This window comes from Acomys russatus, chromosome 17 (genome assembly GCF_903995435.1).
Source record: "Acomys russatus chromosome 17, mAcoRus1.1, whole genome shotgun sequence".
In the NCBI taxonomy this organism is placed as follows: domain Eukaryota; kingdom Metazoa; phylum Chordata; class Mammalia; order Rodentia; family Muridae; genus Acomys; species Acomys russatus.
In genome coordinates this window covers 29065632-29084167 of record NC_067153.1, presented here as the reverse complement: position 1 = coordinate 29084167, position 18536 = coordinate 29065632, and the positions used below count along the sequence as shown (strand labels likewise).

Here is an 18536-nt window from a genome sequence, read left to right as displayed (position 1 = left end):
AACAGAGATACGTATAATATGTTTCAGAGGTGAGTCACCTGGCCAGGCAAGGGCTCCTGTGGGCTTGCCTGATAGATAGACTCTGTCATATTTCTCAAGCTGTATCATTAAGGCTCGTCAGAGGGGTTCACACTCTGTGGCTGAGGGAGTAGTAGTGGCTGAGAACATATAAGATGCTTAGTTTTAAAAAACGCAGCTATCATAACCTTGATGGCTCCTGGTGCGGGTGTAGGTGGAGAGGAGTCAGTTTTCTTTAAGGGACTGGCCACTGGGAGTTTGAGTGTACTAAAGTGAATATATGGAGAACACAAACTGGACTTGTTTTTCTTTATTTCTTTTTTGGGGGGGGGGGGCGGTCATAAGGGTAGAAGGCAGACATAGGAGGACCGGGAATTGAGTGTGATTGGCATGCGTGATGTAAAATTCCCAAATAACCAATAAAAAACTGTTGGAAAAAAAGAAATATTGTTATGTTCACAGCAAGGGCTGTCTGGTCTTTTGAAATACTTGTCTTTCCCCAAGCTCTGTATTTCTTCACTCCTCTTTCCTTAAAATAGAGACTGATGCAACAGGTCAAAGGAGGGTCCTGTAGGGAATGACAGCAAAGCAGACAACCGTAACCCAAAAGCTATTTGGATGTTTTCATGAATGTAAAAATTGGATGTTTTCATGAAGAATAAATTAATTTAATAAAATTTCATAAACATTAATAATTTAATAAAATTACATCAATAAGTAAAACCCTCAGTTGTCACCATGTTTCTTCTGAACAGCTGAGTTGCCCCCCTCCACTTTCCAAATGGTCCCGTGGAGCACTCATTTTAAAGTTGTGGATAATGTAAAGAGTAAAAAAGTCCTTCAATCCCTGAGAACCTTAATCTGAAAAAGACTGGCTTATGCTCATTCTGAAAGTTCTTAGGTCGATTGCTAAGTTATTTTCAAAAAAAAAAAAAAAGATTTGTAACTAGAAATGTTTTTATATGATGACATTTTGTTTCTTATCTGTTAGGTGTTGGTTTTGGGTTTGAGTTGGTTTGGTTTTTCTTTTTATGCTTTTTGTTTTTTAGGATTTTTGCTTGTTTTATTTTTTTTAATGGAAGGTCTTACAATAGAGCCTTAGCTGGTTTGAGACTTGGTATGTAGAGCAAGCTAGCCTCTTACAGAGATCTGCCAGCCTCCGCCTCCTGAGTGCTAGGATTAAAGGTGTGTGCAATCATACCCATCCTTTATTTTCATTTTAAAGGCAACTACTTTAAAATACTCTAAGGGTCCCTGATGATTACTTTTAGGATTACAATCTCAGCATCAAAGCAAGCTGTGGTGGATAATGTCTGCAATCCCAGCATCCAGGAGGCTTGAGGCAGAACTGCTGAGTTGGAGGCTGAACTCCAGGTCAGCTTGGGCTACATTGTGAGATGTTGTCTCTAGAGACAAAACACCAGCAACAGAATGTCAGCAGGACAACTTCTGGTGCCTCTTTGGTCACTAGGTTTGATGGCTACACATTCTCTTCCCTGTTCTCAAGTAGCTAAGACTGGCAGATCTTCTTTGAAAGCAAAGAGAGAAATCAATCCTAAAGCAAACCCAGAAATGTATCTAGAGGTGAACCCATCTCAAAAGTACAAGAACCCACTCTGCCATTCATCTACCCTTAGTTTTATAAGCTGTGGGCATCTGAGAATACTGCTGCAGTAAATATTTTCATACCAACATGCCCAGAATTGTCAGAATCGCTCACATGTTAACTAATAGATACACTCTAACCCTGTTTAAACATAATATATGTAGTCTAAGATACATATTAGCGTCTTGGGTTCATTCCCTGACACTATGATAAAAGGAACTTAAAGGGAGAAGGACTTTTGTTCATGGTTCTAATTTGCAGTCTATCAGACAGGAAGTCACCGCAGCTGAGGCTTGAGGGAGCTTCTCACACTGCATCCATAATCAGGAACAGAGATCAGGGGATGCAGCTGTGTGTGTGCCCTGCTCACTCTTTCCTTTCATGTGTGTGTTTATCGTCTAAGACCCAAGGCCCAGGGAATGGTCCCATCCACAATGAATGAGTCTTCCCACCTCAATGAATATAATCAAGACAACATCTACAGATAAGCCCACAGGCCCACCTAACTTCTGAGAAAACAGTCTATCACAATCAGGTATTTTAGATAGTTAACACAATATATATATATATATATAATATATATATATATATATATCTGTGTGTGTGCATAATATATAAATATATATTTTATTTATAATTATAATTTTTATATTATAATTACATATTTTATGTGTAAGTATATTATATAAGTATATATATTTACTATCTAGGCTATCTAATTTTGAGACTATTTAATCTACCTAATATATATAATATACATAATAAACCTAGATACCTATATATAGAATATATATTCTACTCTATATACACATATACATATATTTTACCTATATTATATATGTGTGCATATCTATGCACATATATATTACTATTTCTTTGAATTAAAGATGATAGTGACAACATTAGAGGAAAGAAAAGGCCTCATGTTATAATAATGGCATGCTTTGTTTTTCAGGAGTTAAAGGAGAACTTGGTGATATGGGAGCCCAGGGCAATATTGGCAAGTCTGGCCCCATTGGCAAGAAGGGTAAGTTGCCCATGTTGTTTGCCAGTGCAAATTAAAGCAAGGGAGCACACAGTGAACACATACATATTTTATATTTTATGTCATAAAATGATTGTTTTTTAAATGGTGTTTGTTCTGCCTCCCTAACTTGAATCTTATATAATCCCATATATCCCATAGCTCAGAATTTAAAAAATATATATAGTAAGCAAAACTAAACAAGATTTCAGAACAGAATCAAGTATAAAGTTCTGGTAGGCTCTATATTAAACTCTCTCCCTGGACCTATGGCTAGCTGCTAACACTTGCTATGACCCAATGACAATGATTCAAATACTGTCACGATTACTTATAGAACACAATGTAGACACATATAAAAGAGAAATTAATGATAACTTCTCCATAATTCATTATCAAGATAGGAAAGTATATCCAGAAATGCCCACCTCTTCGGACAGATTCTGCTATAACTGCAGCCTCTGTATTAGAAAACAGACGGTTGCTTTTTGTTACCTAATATCTCCTTCCCTGCCTCTGTCTCATAAAGCTTCACAATGGTAACAACTCAGAATTTTCCTCATATTCAGCACTTCATTTATATATATACAGGCATTGTTCCACTTGGTTGGAAATACGAAGCTGAAGAAAATCAAAACGCAGTGCCAGCAACTCAGAGATCATTCAGAAAGATAAGGTTTTCTCAGGAAGAATTATAATGCCAAGCAACACAAGCACTAGAGGCACCAAATGGGGAAGGAAGGCAAGATGGACATGGGGAGAAACTTAAATAGGCCTTAAGGAATGGCAACATGTTTATAGGTATACTAGGAAGCGACATTTGAGGGAAATGCAAGAAATACTTCTATGGAGATTCAGTTGGAGAGAAGCTCAGTGCCGTAAGTATTATAATAATGCATCCTTTATGTTGTGATGAGTGCATCATCTTAAACATTTAGGCCTTGTCATAACTGATCAAGGGCCTTGTGGTGCCCAGGACCTGATTCTTACAGGCAGGTTGTCAGGAATCTGTGCTGAGGCATTGGCTTCTGGTGTCACCTGGAGGCCCTGTATTTCCCCTTGTCCCTCTCACCCGACACTTTTGTACCTTGATCCTTAAGGAGTTTCCTTCAGTGGCATTTGGAAACATGGGTGGGCCTCTCTCTTGTCTTTCCGCCACTGGTTGAACTCCCCACAGCTGTGGAAAGCTACACAGGCTCTTCATGGTCCAGGCAGATGCTGTAGCCTGAGTCTGGTGGTTTTATCAAAAAGCTGAGACACATTGGTTTCAGAAATCTTTGTTTACACAGGTCCTTCCCAAAACTCCAAGATGAGGCTTAGCATGGGTTTACACAGCCGTATGTCTTGGTACAGTTTGGAAATTAAGACATTTTATACTTATCAGCTGAAATATTAATTCTCTACAGTTTTAAAGTGATTGCCTCACCAACAGCACACACACACATAATATATTAAATATATACTTAGTATATATTAAAGTATGTTTCTTTTCAACCTCTAAGCCATTTGCACCCCTGAGTTGATATTGCCATCAACAAAGCATGGGTCAGGACTACTGTCTCCAGCTCCAAATCCCCTCTATCACCCTCTTTGTATTAGACGGTTTGGGAGTGGACACAAGTATTCAGGAAGTGAACTGAGACAGGCTTAAGTGAAGAAAAACATTTGGTTTGGACTTAAGGTGATATGTTTGCATAGCTTGGAGTTACTTTCATAAACAGTTAGGTTATTAGTAACAAGTGCAATATAGAAATAGTCTCCAAGAGAATTCCCACCACCTATTGTGCTGGCCAGTACAAGTCATGAACCAAAAGTGCTGACTGTACCCAGGGGCACCCAGCACAGCAAATGTGGAGAGACAGGCAAGGAAAAGAATGCCTGACAAACATCGGGCTGAAAATAATTTGGAATTTTGCAAATCAGACATCTCAGGTAGATATGACAAAGGTTTTATCAGAATGTTTTCACAAACTTGATGAAATCTGAACATGCATATTATATCAATAACAAGTAATAACAGTGGAAGCATATTAATATAGGTAAAGAGGAAACAATATCCTGACAGTTGCTACAGGGCAAGAGGCTGCAGGCTAACATCCAGTTAATCTTCCTGAAAATTATGACTGGCTAGGATATATATGAGAGAATTTCCCAAATTATTAGGAGCATGGCAGCCATGCTCTGGAGCAGAAGGAGCCACACTGATGTTAAGTTGTGCATTTTCCCTAGAACATTCACTAGTTTACATACAGTGCTCCCTGTTCATGGGGAGGCAGCACTGACACTGACGTGTGACTAGACACTTGCTCAGACTCTGAGGAAGTTGACTCTGAAGGATTTCCAAAGAGCAGCGGCCCAGGAAAATCCTCCGTACTTCAGTTATAACTCAAGACATTTTAAAACACATTTAATTAAACATATACCATTTTGTGGTTTTCTTTTTTTTTTTTTTTTTAAAAAAAGGTATACATGAAAACGCTTGATCAAAAAGAATATAAATTCTAACCAACATTTCTTATGAGCTTTTAGCTAGAGCACAAATTCAAGAAAAAGAACTAAGGAATCACAGAAGTAGAACACAGACTGAGATTCGTTAGGTGCAGATAAATGATTTAGTAAATGACCAGAAAACTCTAAATAAGCTGCAGATAAGCTATTTGTATAAAGAATAGTTTTGGGATGCCAAATGAACAAAACTCAATTTGATTTCTACATACAAATAATGAAATTAAAATAATGCCATTTATCATAGCATCAAAGTTATCATGTATCTAGACATAAATTTAGTAGAAATTATATAGGCCCTCAACAACAGGCACAACATGGTAATCAAATTAAAGGGGACCTGAAGAAACGGAAGTAAAGTCATTAAAATAATAAGATTCTATATCATGTATATGTCAGCGCCTCCCAACATGGTCCTTGTATTCAATATCATTTTCATTAAATTTCCAAAAATATTCTTTTTAAAAACCAATAAGCCAATGTAAATATTATGTATAAATGAAAAGTACTAAGAAGATCCAAGATATCCAGGCATGATACCGCACACCTGCAATCCGAGCACTCTGGAAAGCAGAGGCAGGCAGATCACTGTCAGTGCGAAGCCAGCCTGGTCTACAAAGCAAGTCCAGAACAGCCAAGGGTACACAGAAAAACCCTGCTGCCTTGAAAAAAAGAAAAAGAAAGAAAGAAAAAAGAATACCCAAAGCATTCTTGTAATATAAAAAATAATGTTGGAAGACACAGATCACTAAATTTGAATATTTATTGTGAAATTATAGTATTAAGGTAATATTGAAATAAACAAAATAATGGGAATGAATAGAATCCAGAAATATCCAAACTTGGTTTATGCAAGGCTGATACCGGTTTTTCAGTGGAAAATCAGCAACAAATCATTAATAGTCTGGGTTAGCTGTATATTCATGTTTAAAAATAATAGTTGAACCGGTGAGGTGAGCTTTGTGTATAATGGTGCTTGCTGCTTTGCATTAATATAAAGTGCAAATGGCTAAAGCATCATTTCAGAAATTGTTGGGAATTCTTTCCAAACCTCAAGCCAAAGTTCACTTAGTGATATAATGTGAAATTCAAACAGCAATTTTAAATATCAAACTTTCTAACACTATACAATCAAAAGCTATACTATATTGATATTTACCTGCTAAGGAATGACAGCAGGAAATTGTAGTCCTTGTTTTCCATACCTGAACCATTATGTCTATATATCTTTGTAGATGCTTTAAAAATGCTAAAAACCCATAACCTACAGTCATCTTGAGTCTGAACCAATGTATTCCAGACGGTGTTCAGCCATGTTGTGTATTATGACAGCACACACTGCAAAATGTGCGTGCTGTATGCTCAGACCAAGGCTGCAGTGAAGTCACAGGATGCAGAGTCCACGCGCACAGCCACAAGCACCTCAGATTGATAATACGAGTCATTTTGTATTAGCTTTTGCTCTTGGCATTCTCAGAAGGCTCTTGCTGTTACTAAGTTTTTTTCGTGACACCTATGTTTACTTATGCAACCCCAAATGTGGTGGCAACCCACAATTTGAGAAACTCAGTAGTACATGGCATAGAAAAGGAAGACTGACTAGCTAAGTCGCAAAGTGGATGGACTTCCAGAAATGTTGACTAATTAAGTTTGGAAATGATCTGTTAACTAAACTTTCTCCTTCTGGTCAATTCCTACTTCCTCTTTATCAGTCCTGGACGCAGCACCCAGAGCACACCGCTATCACTGTACTGCCTGATTTTCATATGTGCCCCTGTAGAATACTGCTTTCTGGGAGTGTCTTAGTTAGGGTTTCTATTGCCATAAAGAGACACTATGACTATGGCAACTCTTAGAAAGGAAAACATTTCACTGGGGCTGGCTTACAATTTCAGAGGTTTAGTCCTTTATTATCATCATGGCGGGAAACATGGCAGTGAGCAAGCAGACATGGTGCTGGAGAGGGAGCTGAGAGTCTACACCCGGATGGACATGCAACAGAAAGTAAACTGGCATAGTTCTGAAACCTCAGAGCCCATGCGGCTGAGTTGACTTCTTCCAACAAGGCCACACCTACTCCACCAAGGCCACACCTCCTAACAGTGCTGCTCACTATGAGCCAAGCACTCAAACACATGAGTATACCGGGATCATTCCTATTCAAACCACCACAGGGGGTAAGTCATGAATAAAATATTGACTGGATCTGTTGACTGAAAAATATAAACAAGAGGCTGGGGAGATAACACGTAGCTAAGGGCACTGGCTGAGCAAGCCAAGAACCTGGGTTCAAATCCTGAAGACCAATTTTAAAAGATGATGTGGCAACTGGCACTGCTAACCCCAGCATTGTAGTGATGGGAAGGGGAAGAGGAAGTGGAAGCAGGAGGAGACCTGAGACTTGCTGGCCACCAGTAAGTCTGAAAGGAATAAGGCGAAGAATGGTAGAACAGGACCCTCAATGTCCTCCTCTGGCTAATACAAGCGCAAACATACGCAGGCACGCATACTCACACACGCAGGTGCATATGTGCCGTACTCACACACATGAATACGCACACACACACACACACACATTTGCTTGTATAATTTCATATACAAACTACCTGAGGATTGTAATTTGACCTTTATGCTTTTAACACAGTAAAAAGTTTCTAATCATTTGTTGCATTAAGAATGTAGAAAACCAGAGATTGAGGGGACTGCCCAGCCAATGACTGGCTGAAGCTGAGACCCACCCCATGGGAGACAGCCAGCCCCCGATGCTATTAAGACACTCTTCTATGCTTGTAGACAGAAGCTTAGCTTAGCTTAGCTGTCCTCTGAGAAGCCCCACCCAGCAGTGGATCAAATCTAAACAAATGCTGAGACTCACAGCCAAATATTGGCCCTGATGCCAGGAAGACTTGTGGAAGAGTTTCAAGGAGGAAAGAAGAGAAGGAACAGGAGTTCCACAAGAAGACCAACAGAGCCAACTAACCAGGGCCCAGGGGGCCTTTCAGAGACTGATGCTCCAACCAAGGACTATGCATACAGTGGACTTAGGCAACTCCCATGTTGCTGATGGGCAGCTTGGTCTTCATGTGGTCCCCCTAGTAAGGAGGGCGAGGGTTGTCTCTGACATGGACTCTGTTGCCCGTTTTTAGATCATTTCCCCCTAGTGGAGCAGGGTTCTCTTGCAAGGCTACAAGGTGCTCTCAGTCCTGATGGGCTGGTGTGGGTTGGTGGGAGGGGCTCCCCTTATCTGAATGGGGAAGCGGAATTGGAGGAAGAGGGGGGAGGGTGGCACTGGGAGGAGAAGAGGGAGGGGCTATTACCAGGATGTAAAGTGAGTTAATTTTTTTTTTAACGAATACAGAAAACTGAACTCTGGATATAGCTGACTGGTAGCAAGTTTCCCTAGCACAAGCTCTGGGTTTCATACACAGAAGCACACACATGTTTAGCACGCATAGGTATTCCCAGGTATACATAGTTATATGTAAAAAATTGAATGATAAAACATGCTATTTCCTCTTTTCTACCAATTTCAGCACTGGCTGCTGAGATTTCTCTCCCATCTAGAGATGTGTCATCAGAATTTATGAGCACGTCTTAAGAAAAACGGAGATGCAGTGTTTTGGCTCACCTGGATTAATTTCATTTTTAATCAGTACTTGGAAATTTACTGTCCTCATTTGGCCACGGCTCTCCTAAGTTTTTTACTGGCTTGAATTAATCTCAACTTTCTTTCTAGGCTGACCTTAATGCTTTCACCTGCGTAGCTAAGGTAGCTTTCCAGATGTCAATATTTCATTTTAGGAATAGGAAATAAGAATGATTTATTATAGGAAAATCCAATCTCATAACAAAATAAATGTTTTACTGAAGGCCGATATTCCCGGCACACTGAAAGCATTCTGATTTCTTTTCTTCCTCCGAATGTGACCTCTAATTCTTTACATAAGACACTTGTTATAGATATATTCCCACTCACGGACCCAAACAAGGTTTTGTGGGTGACTTGAAATCATAATTAGTTCTGTAAAGATAAATATACTAAGCCCAAATCCTCAGGAAGCAAGCTAAAGACACAGTCTGCTATGCTTTGCTCTGACCCATGGCTCAGCATCCTCTGATGGGAGGTCAGCACAGATTTGATTACGAGATGGGATTTCGTCATCTATTCTCTGAATGACCCCCATCATTTTAGGTGCCATTATTCTCATTTAAGATGTAAAAATACAAACTGAAGGACTTAGTTCAACCGCCTGTCCACACAGCAGCAGGCACAGAATTTGAACCCATGGACAGTTTACTTTCACAGCGTTGTCTTCGAACTTCACTCAAAAGGAAACAACTTCATACCAAGAAGCTGCAAAAATAGCCACAGTGCTTACACCTTCTCACAAGAGAGGCCACATACCAGTTCTAGAAGCCACAAATATCAGGCCAGGCTGGGGGTACCCTATGGTCTTTTCTGCTGTGGCTCACAAGGGTCTTTTCCTGTTCCGACCACGTGTTAGTACATCACGACACCAATATCCTTGTTCTCTTGTGTGTTTTTATTTCCTTAAAGACCCATCATTCTTCCAAAGCAAATACAGACCATTCTTATCCCTAGCAGAAATATCCAAGATTTGCAATGGATGATGCCAGAGCTGCAGATAGTAATCCAGAGCCTTTATTTGCTGTAGATTTTGTTCTCAATTCATATAGTCTTATGATGACATTCAATTTATAAACCACAGAAAATAAGAGATTAAGAGCACTAATTTAAACAAGCAACATTATCGCAATATATTATGAGAATTTTTTGTGAACGCCCTCCCTCTTTTTTGTCTGTCTCAAAATACCTTACCGCGATGTGCAGCCCCTTCTTGTAAGGATGTGAGCTAGCATGATGCCAGACATGAGCTGAGAGAGGCAAACACACAGCAGGCACTGTAACACACGGTCCTGATGCTCTATAAGTGTTATTTAAAAACATTGTAATGTGGCAATCCATCTGATAACTGAGAAAGCAATTAGCTAATGGGTATATGGATGGCATATACAGAGTGATATAATGCAATTAGGTCAATAACTCATTTTCCTGGAAACTAAAATGAGATTTTTTTTAATGCTACTCAGAATAGTATGTAATTTAAAACTCATAAACTGTTTATTTCTGGAATTTTTAGTTTATAATTTTGAGGTATAATTGATCACAGGGAAGTGCAACTATGGAACTCAAAACAGCCAGTAAGAGGAGATTATTGCTTCTTATATTTATTTCATGAGCCATACCCAGAATAGGTATTATAACAGAATTAGAATCCATGTTCAGTTCGTACCAACTTAAAAGATTTAAGTGTCCTCAAAATGTAAGTTATAAGAAAATAAAACATTAAACCCACATTCACAGAATAGCACAATTGCACTAACGGATGGTGACTATGGATTTTCTAAATGCATATTCATGATCTTCTAAGTAAAAATTTTTAGGGCAAAGAATAGCTATTTCCTTCAGAAATTGTCTTGTCTTTTTTTTTTTTTTTTAACCTGACATCATTTACAGACTTGAGGGGTATGCTGTAATGTTTTGATGCATATGCACATGCTGGAATGATGCAGTGGAATTAGCATATCTCCTCAAACACTTAACTTCTGTTTTGTAGTGAAATTTTCAAATTCTTCTCCAGCTCCTTGCAAGTAGAGAGTACACTGCTACTGACAACAATCATCCTGCTGTGCAGAACACCAGAGCTTGCTCCTATTAATTCTACCTTCATTCCCCTGGACTAGCCTTTTCTAACTTCTGATTCTACCCTCTCCATCATCTGCTAACCGTTACTCCTACTGTCTGCATCCACGAGATCAATATTTTTTTTTCATACGATCGTGGAGTTTTTGTCTTTCTGTACCTGGCTTATTTCACTTTGATTAACACTCTCACTTTATTTCATGTCATAAGGTCATCGGCCAACTCATCTGCAAGGCGTTATAAACTGGGAAATCAGAAATGGTTGGATTTGCATACCAACACTCCCAACTCAAACTTTTGAGCATGTCATTTGGCTCCACGAACCCAAGTTCCTTCCAGTGTAACCGAAAGGCAGTCAGATTGCTCACCTCATGCCATTTACTACGATAGTATGTGTGAAGCATGCGGAATGGTTGGCTACTTATTTCTATGTAGCAAATGCACGTCCCCTTTCTACAACTCACATGGTCTCACAATCTTATCTTCTCTACCTTACATATGAGGAAATGAAGAATCCTTAGGAAATAACTAAGATGTGAGCGAGCTTCCTCAGCAAGGCTGCTGACATGCTCTCATGCAGTTTTGTTTTGTTTAGTTTTGTTTCTCACCACCTCTATGCTGTCCGTACCCTTCTATCTGCTGCTGCTGAAGCTCTTGGTAGCCATGCCTAACTGCAAAATACTTCATCCTTCCTACTTCCGCCCTATCTCTTCTGACTCCCTCTTAAGTGTACCATCTTTGTTAGAGGGATCTCTCCCAGACTTGCCGTGTTATGCGCGCGTACAGTTCAGTGCCGTAACTTCAAGTTCTGAGACTCCCACTTTCACTCTTAACCATCGCTCTGTAGGACAAGGGCCTCTTTTCCTTCTGGGAGCCAAGTGTCCACACAGATAAATTTAGAAAGGTTTGCGACATCTATGAATTTCCATTAAATGTGGTTTCTTCAACGTATAAGAAAGTTGTGGTGAGAAGTACTCAGCAGACAGCAGTGAGAATAATTAATGGCATCCTCGGAGCAAATGACATAAGGATGCTACACACATTGCAGTGGCTTTGTGAGAGATGTCATGGAGCAGAACCTATTGGGTCATACACTCAACCCCTGCCTTCCATTACTTCTTATCCAGCTAGGACTCCGTCCTACCCCTTCAGCCTGGGTGACCTTCAGCCTGAGTTTATTCTTCATATTTTTTTTTCATACTGCCAGATCACCTTTAAAGCATGAGGCTTTATTTCACTCCTCTCAGTGTCTTCTCCTTTGATCCTCAAGAACCTCAGCCAAACATTTTCTCTTGTAAATCAAAAGCTTTCCCTTTCAATTACTGTGTCTGATGTGGGCTTTGGGAGTTATTTTGAAGTTTAAAAAAAAAAAAAAAAAAAAAAAAGAATTTTTTTGTTTCTTTCTATCTGTTTCAAAACCCCTGCTTCTTTGTGAATTATTTTTGGAGGCCTCTGACTGAGTAAGATAATGGCCCCATAGAAAGAAGAACAGAAAGAAAAATTACCAAGGTTGACATTTCAGTCTAATGCGATATGACTCTGCAGGGCAGATATTTGCATGTGGTGATTCTTTCCTAAAAACTGTAAATGCTTTGAAGTCTAAAGTTGAATCTTGTCCTTCTGTATATTTTTTCTAAGAACCTAGCCATTAGTCATAATTATTTATTTCCATCTATCTATCTACCTATCTTTCTATCTATCCATCTTTCCATCTATCAATCTATCTATCTATATTTATTTATTTATTGTGTTTTTTGCTGTGTCTACTTAGGTGACAAAGGGGAAAAGGGTCTGCTTGGGATTCCTGGAGAAAAAGGCAAGGCAGGTATGAATGACATGCTCATCTTGTTCTCATTGATGTCTGGCACTACAACAAATGTGTCCAGCTCAAACCTACACTGGTTTTTGTTTGTTTTTGTTTATTTGTTTGTTTGTTTGTTTTCTGTTTTTTGTTTCTGAAGCAAATAGAGCCCCTTTCCATGCACTCACCCTCATTTCCATGGGATAGAGGACATGGAGAAAGAGAATTTTTCCTGTCTGCATACTGGTGACTTTCCAAGCCCTGGGGAAGGAAATGAGGGCACATTCCATCTCTGACCTGCTCATGGCGAGAAGCAAGTCCAGCATTATCAGGGAGTAGAGCTTGCTGTCTAGATCCAAGAGGAAAATCCACAGCAGAAACTTCATCAGCAGCCATGCCTTGTGTTCAGAGCATCTGAGCTACATGCTGGCTTGAGGCTGGCCTCCGGTGTGGAGTCTTTAAGGTTACCTGGATACAGAGCCTGATCTGCATGAGCTGGAAGTGTCCTTACAGAGCTCAGCTGGTAACATTTGATGTGAGGAAGGCAAGTAGACTGTTAGGGGGGAAAATTCCGGCTATTTCTAGTGAAGATTCAAAGAATTGCCTTATATTTCTTGTATTTATCTGTGTACACGGATCAGTTAAAGCACAGGGTATTTTTCCATGTGCCTAACAAAATCAGTTTAACTTCTCAACCTGTCAAGCAATAAAGAAGTGGGAAACTATAGGCAGCAACCACAAAACAGAAATAAAAGAGAGTCATTTGAGTTTACCACCATTTTCTTTGATTCTGTTCCCCCTTACTACAACACAAAGCAGTAAGGAAGCTGGGTGAGCAAAGGGAGCTGCACATCAAGTTAAAATAATAGTTAACCCCTAAGCTGGACAGCTGCCCTTTAAATTTTAAATTGTATATATTCACAGTATTTAAGTATAGTCCTTGAAACCTGACAGTTACACTCTACATGGATAATCAGAGTTAACGTGTGATCGAATCATGCAAAGTTTGTTCTATCTTGGGAGAGCTGTGTGAGTTCGAGAATAACCCAGTAACAGAAGAGACGCCTGGCTGCAAATACAATTTAAGGAAGCTGTAAAAAGTTTCTTCCAAAATTGAGCAGGCTGTTTCTGTACTCGACAAAAAATGTCAAATGGCTCACCTTCTCTACGACTCACTCATTCTTTGTAAAACTCTCATTTAGAGTTGTATTATTTTTAAAACTCATTCCAAATATTTCTAAAAGATGCTTTATGAATTCTTTAAGGTAAAAGAAATTGGAAACCTTGCTTTAAATGAAAGGTTAAATAGATAGTGCTTCATAAAGCGATACAACCAAGCTAGAAAATTATTGAAAACACTGCCTTCATGGACTTCAACATGAACTCACATTTTTATCTTTTACAAGGTACCATCTGTGACTGTGGGAGATACCGGAAAGTGGTTGGACAACTGGATATTAGTGTTGCTCGTCTTAAGACATCAATGAAGTTCATCAAGAATGGTAAACAACCACCACTTTGCTCTCTTCCGTACCTATTAACTTGGCCTTTCAACCCTACATTTCTTAGCAAGAAATGCCTCTGGTCAGGCAAAATATCACAGTTCAAAAGTCTCTCAAAATATTGATTATCCTCTCAGATTCCAATATTTTTAATTTCACTACACAGATTCAATAATATGTGTGTGGCACATCAGTAGGAAAGGGACTTTGCTAAAAGTGGCTGTTAATCCCACCAAATAGGAATAAAGACCATTACCCGAATTCTTTGGCCAAATTAAGCAAGTTTTAATTTCTATCAGACAAGTCTATTTCTCTAAAAATAGGGTTTGAGAGAATAACATCGAACATAGGAAAAACTAGGGCTTATATAGCCCCCAAAACTGCAAGGCTAAAGGGTTTCCTAGGGGTTTTGGGTTATGTATGAACTGAGAAGAACATTTCACAATTATTTTTCAGAACATCTTATCAGTGTGGAGGTCAGGGTAGAATGCGTAGAACATATCAAATTACAGAAAATGGGCCAAAACCTGGTCAAATCCAAGTTTAACAGAAACAGGAATGAACTTATTTTGACCTTGCCACAAGGTGGCTTTTGATCTTAAGATGGAGTCAGGCTGGCCCGTCAAGCGGAAGGAGAAATGAGCAGAGTTGGGCAAGCTGTACCTAAAGAATAAAGGGAGACAGGTGTCAAGCAGAAATGGCATCTCTGAGAATACAGCCATAGCAATGGTTACTTCCTTGAGTACCTGGGGTAGCAGCCAACTGCTGACAACAGAGCATTTAGTGTTTGTCATTATTACGTCACAGTGTTGTGAGTCACCCGAAGCTTGGAGAAGACCCTGCCTGCAGAGACAGATAGCATAGTAGGGTTTTTCCTGACACCTCTTCCAATAATACATTCAGTATAGGTTTTAATGTGTTTCTATAGATCTGTCAGCTTGGTCATTTTTCTTGCACCTTGTTCATTTTTCCACACTAATGAGTAGAGAAGTCCTCAGCTTGCACAGGAATCTACCGAGACTGTTCTATTGAAGGAATTGATGCAGTGACTACTATGGCTGATTCCATTTACCTAAACTTTCACTTAGTGTAGCACTAGTGTAGTGTGGATGTATGTGGAAACCAACAAATGCCATCTTGTGTTCAGAGTCACCATGTAATGATAGAGGCACAGGAAATACCAAAGCGTAACTGAGCAACTGAATTGGTTTTAAGTTCTAGTTGTAAGTCACACATAAGAACTTGTATCTTGGGGCTGGAATTTGCTCAGCAGTTGAGAGCTTGCGCTGTTCTCTCAGGGGGCTTGAGTTCCATTCCCAGCACTCATGTCAGTCAGTTCACAACTGCCTGTAACTCCACTTCCAGAGGATCTGATACCATATTCTTATTTCCATGGAAACCCTCACCTAACATGGTCTGAACACAGAGAGACATACACACGTAATCATAAATTTAACAGATGATTTTCAATATCTAGTTGTATCTTGAAACTCAGTCAGTAGTTAAGTCCCCCCTATAGCTGTGTGGATAATCTCAATCACTGTATGTGTCCGTATTCTTGAAACTTGTCCTGATGTGGACAAACTTCCTTATTGTTCCCATATGGTCCACTGAGTTTGCTTTTAATAAGCATTTGGCATTTTTTAGAGTGTTCTAGGCACTGGGTTGAAGAGTGTCAGAAATGAGCATTGACTTCAAGACATTCACAGCTGAAGGGATACAATGTGCTGAGTGGTATAAAGGGAAATTTGAAAGGACGATGTGAACCTAGGAGACCGCATGTCTGCCAAGGAGCATTGGAAAAGCTTCATATGGGAAAATTCATTTTCTCTGAGAACTAAAAGACCAGCAGAGTCTTCCCAGGCATGAAAAGTGTGAGTGTGAAAGAAAGGGAGCCTCATATATCTGATACAAAAATGGTTAGATGTTCCAGGTAGCAGCTCATGTTAACTGGGCTATGATGCTCCAGGTAGCAGCTCATGTTAACTGGGCTTTATTACCAAGGCTGCTATTGGACAGATGTGTGGGAATCTGAGCAGGAAGGAGGGGGAGATCAAATGGTAGACTTTCATTTTTTTCACCTGACAAACAGAAAGGCACAAAAGAAATTAAACTAGTAACTACCTCATGGTGACCTTGCAAAACAGCTCTCAAATGCTGAGTGAATACATAGAAATCTGACAATGTCGTATAGGTATTTGCTTCTTGTGTCAAGACACGTTATGATATTCTTCCTCTCCACCCCACAGTCATAGCAGGGATCCGAGAAACTGAAGAGAAATTTTACTACATTGTGCGAGAGGAGAAGAACTACAGGGAATCGCTGACCCACTGCAGGATCCGGGGAGGGATGTTAGCCATGCCTAAGGATGAAGTTGTTAACACCCTTATTGCTGACTATGTTGCCAAGAGTGGCTTCTTCAGAGTGTTCATTGGGGTTAATGACCTCGAGAGGGAGGGGCAGTATGTGTTCACAGACAACACCCCACTGCAGAACTACAGCAACTGGAAGGAAGGGGAGCCTAGTGACCCCTATGGCCATGAGGACTGTGTGGAGATGCTGAGCTCCGGCAGGTGGAATGACACAGAGTGTCATCTTACCATGTATTTCGTCTGTGAGTTTGTCAAGAAGAAAAGATAATTTCCCTCTTTTCCTAGGGCTCCCAGCAGTGACCATCATTCATCTTAGCCTTTCTATTTACACTACACTTGCTAAAATGGCGTCAGGGTACTGCTTCCTCTACCTTCTTCCTTGTCAACTGGGACATTTTTGTACGTGATGTTTACTTGGGCCAATCTTGGGGAATCTTTACATCTCACATCTTTATTTAACCCTCTGACTTAATGGAAGGAAAACTCCAGAACTCAAAAGGGAAAGATTGTTCCTAAAGAATACAACTTATAGTCCTTCTGTTAAACTGCCCCTTGCTATTAATGACTCCATTGTTTTCATAATTGTATTCACAGAGATATTCCTTACTTTCCGCAATAAAAATGAGGAGGGAGGGGTTAAAGCCTTCAGAAAACTCGAAAAGCATTAAAGGGCTGCCCTCTCCAGGGCATCTTCCCCTTCCATCAGATATGTCACTCATGGAGAAATTTCCTGGGTGGCCTTTACACCTCTCTATAAGTCAATGTTGCTGGAGATGCCCTCCCTATTATGTTGACACCATAGACCTACGCCAGGCACGACATTTGCAACGTGAATCAAATACGCATTTACTGAATTGGCAATGGTGTGCCTCGAGCTGCCGACCAAACCTCAGAGCAGCTTTCAACTAGCATTTGAAAATAAACAGTGGAACAAAACTCCAGCTTCTCTTCCTATAAACCGATGCCCCACTTATGGGTGGTGACACATGATTAGATTGCCTAAAATGCTGGCAAAAAAAACACTTAATGAAACAAGAGAGACAGATTAACAACATATGTTCTCCTGAAACCATCTGTTCATGACTGTGCCCAGGACTAACCGGTTGTGAGATGAGATTGACCAACATTAGTCACAAACCCATGTCCTACAGAGTCCAGAGAGATGACATCAATAGATGAACTGGAAGGGCTGAGGCCCCTGATCCACTAAACACAGACTACTCTTTGAAGGAGCCAACTACTCCTTAGGCACTGCTGTAGCTGCCACGCAGGACTCAGAATCACTGCAAGCCAGTGTCCTGACAACTGAACTGAAGTCAGATGGCCGGAACTTTATAACTCCATGTTTTAAAATGTTGACAACTAATCAATAGCTAACCTAGAATTTATGACCTACAGACATCTGTTAGCCAAATTCTGAACTTTCCATTTCCTTCTCTGGGGAAAGTTCTGAAAGTTCTAATTGTGCCAGGTGTCATTAGGAGATGACAGCATCAAAGTCAGGTCTCCCATGAATGCCTTAGTCAGTTCAGGTCAATAGGAGAAACTCATTGAATCTTTGACATTTATCAGGTGATATTATGAGTTAGAGTCTCTTTTGAGAATGTGGCTTAGGGTATTTTGAAGACTGATCAGTTTAATACAGTTACAAATCAGAGCAGCATGCCAAATGCCAGCCAAGATCTCAGAGAACTGGAACACCCAGAAACATGTGGAGGAAAAGACAAGGCTGAGAGCAGAGAGAGGCAGCCAAGAGCAAACACAGCCTAGGGCGGCTCCTTGGATCCATGTTCCCAATTGCTGAGTCCCTGAAGTTGAATATTTTGCACATATGGCAAATGCTATCATTTCTATTATAAATGTTATAATGCTAATTCATTCTTTCAGAGACTCATCTCAGTCTGGAAGACACTTCCCAGAGTAGGTGACAGTTCCAAGGAAAAGGATCCATCCTGTAGCCTTGCCTTAAGGAACCTTTAAGA

General features: G+C 39.9%; 1 protein-coding gene across 1 annotated transcript in view; it reads left to right on the top strand.

Annotated features, from left to right (window-relative positions):
• Colec10 (collectin subfamily member 10) overlaps positions 1–16905 on the top strand; it is a 42141-nt gene extending 25236 nt beyond the window's left edge. Inside the window, exons 3-6 of the mRNA XM_051159683.1 lie at positions 2580–2651; positions 12650–12703; positions 14086–14181; positions 16431–16905. Coding sequence (XP_051015640.1) covers positions 2580–2651; positions 12650–12703; positions 14086–14181; positions 16431–16822 — 614 coding nt within the window. The 3' untranslated portion in view covers positions 16823–16905. The remainder of the gene's footprint in view (positions 1–2579; positions 2652–12649; positions 12704–14085; positions 14182–16430) is intronic.
• The last annotated feature ends 1631 nt before the right edge of the window (positions 16906–18536 follow it).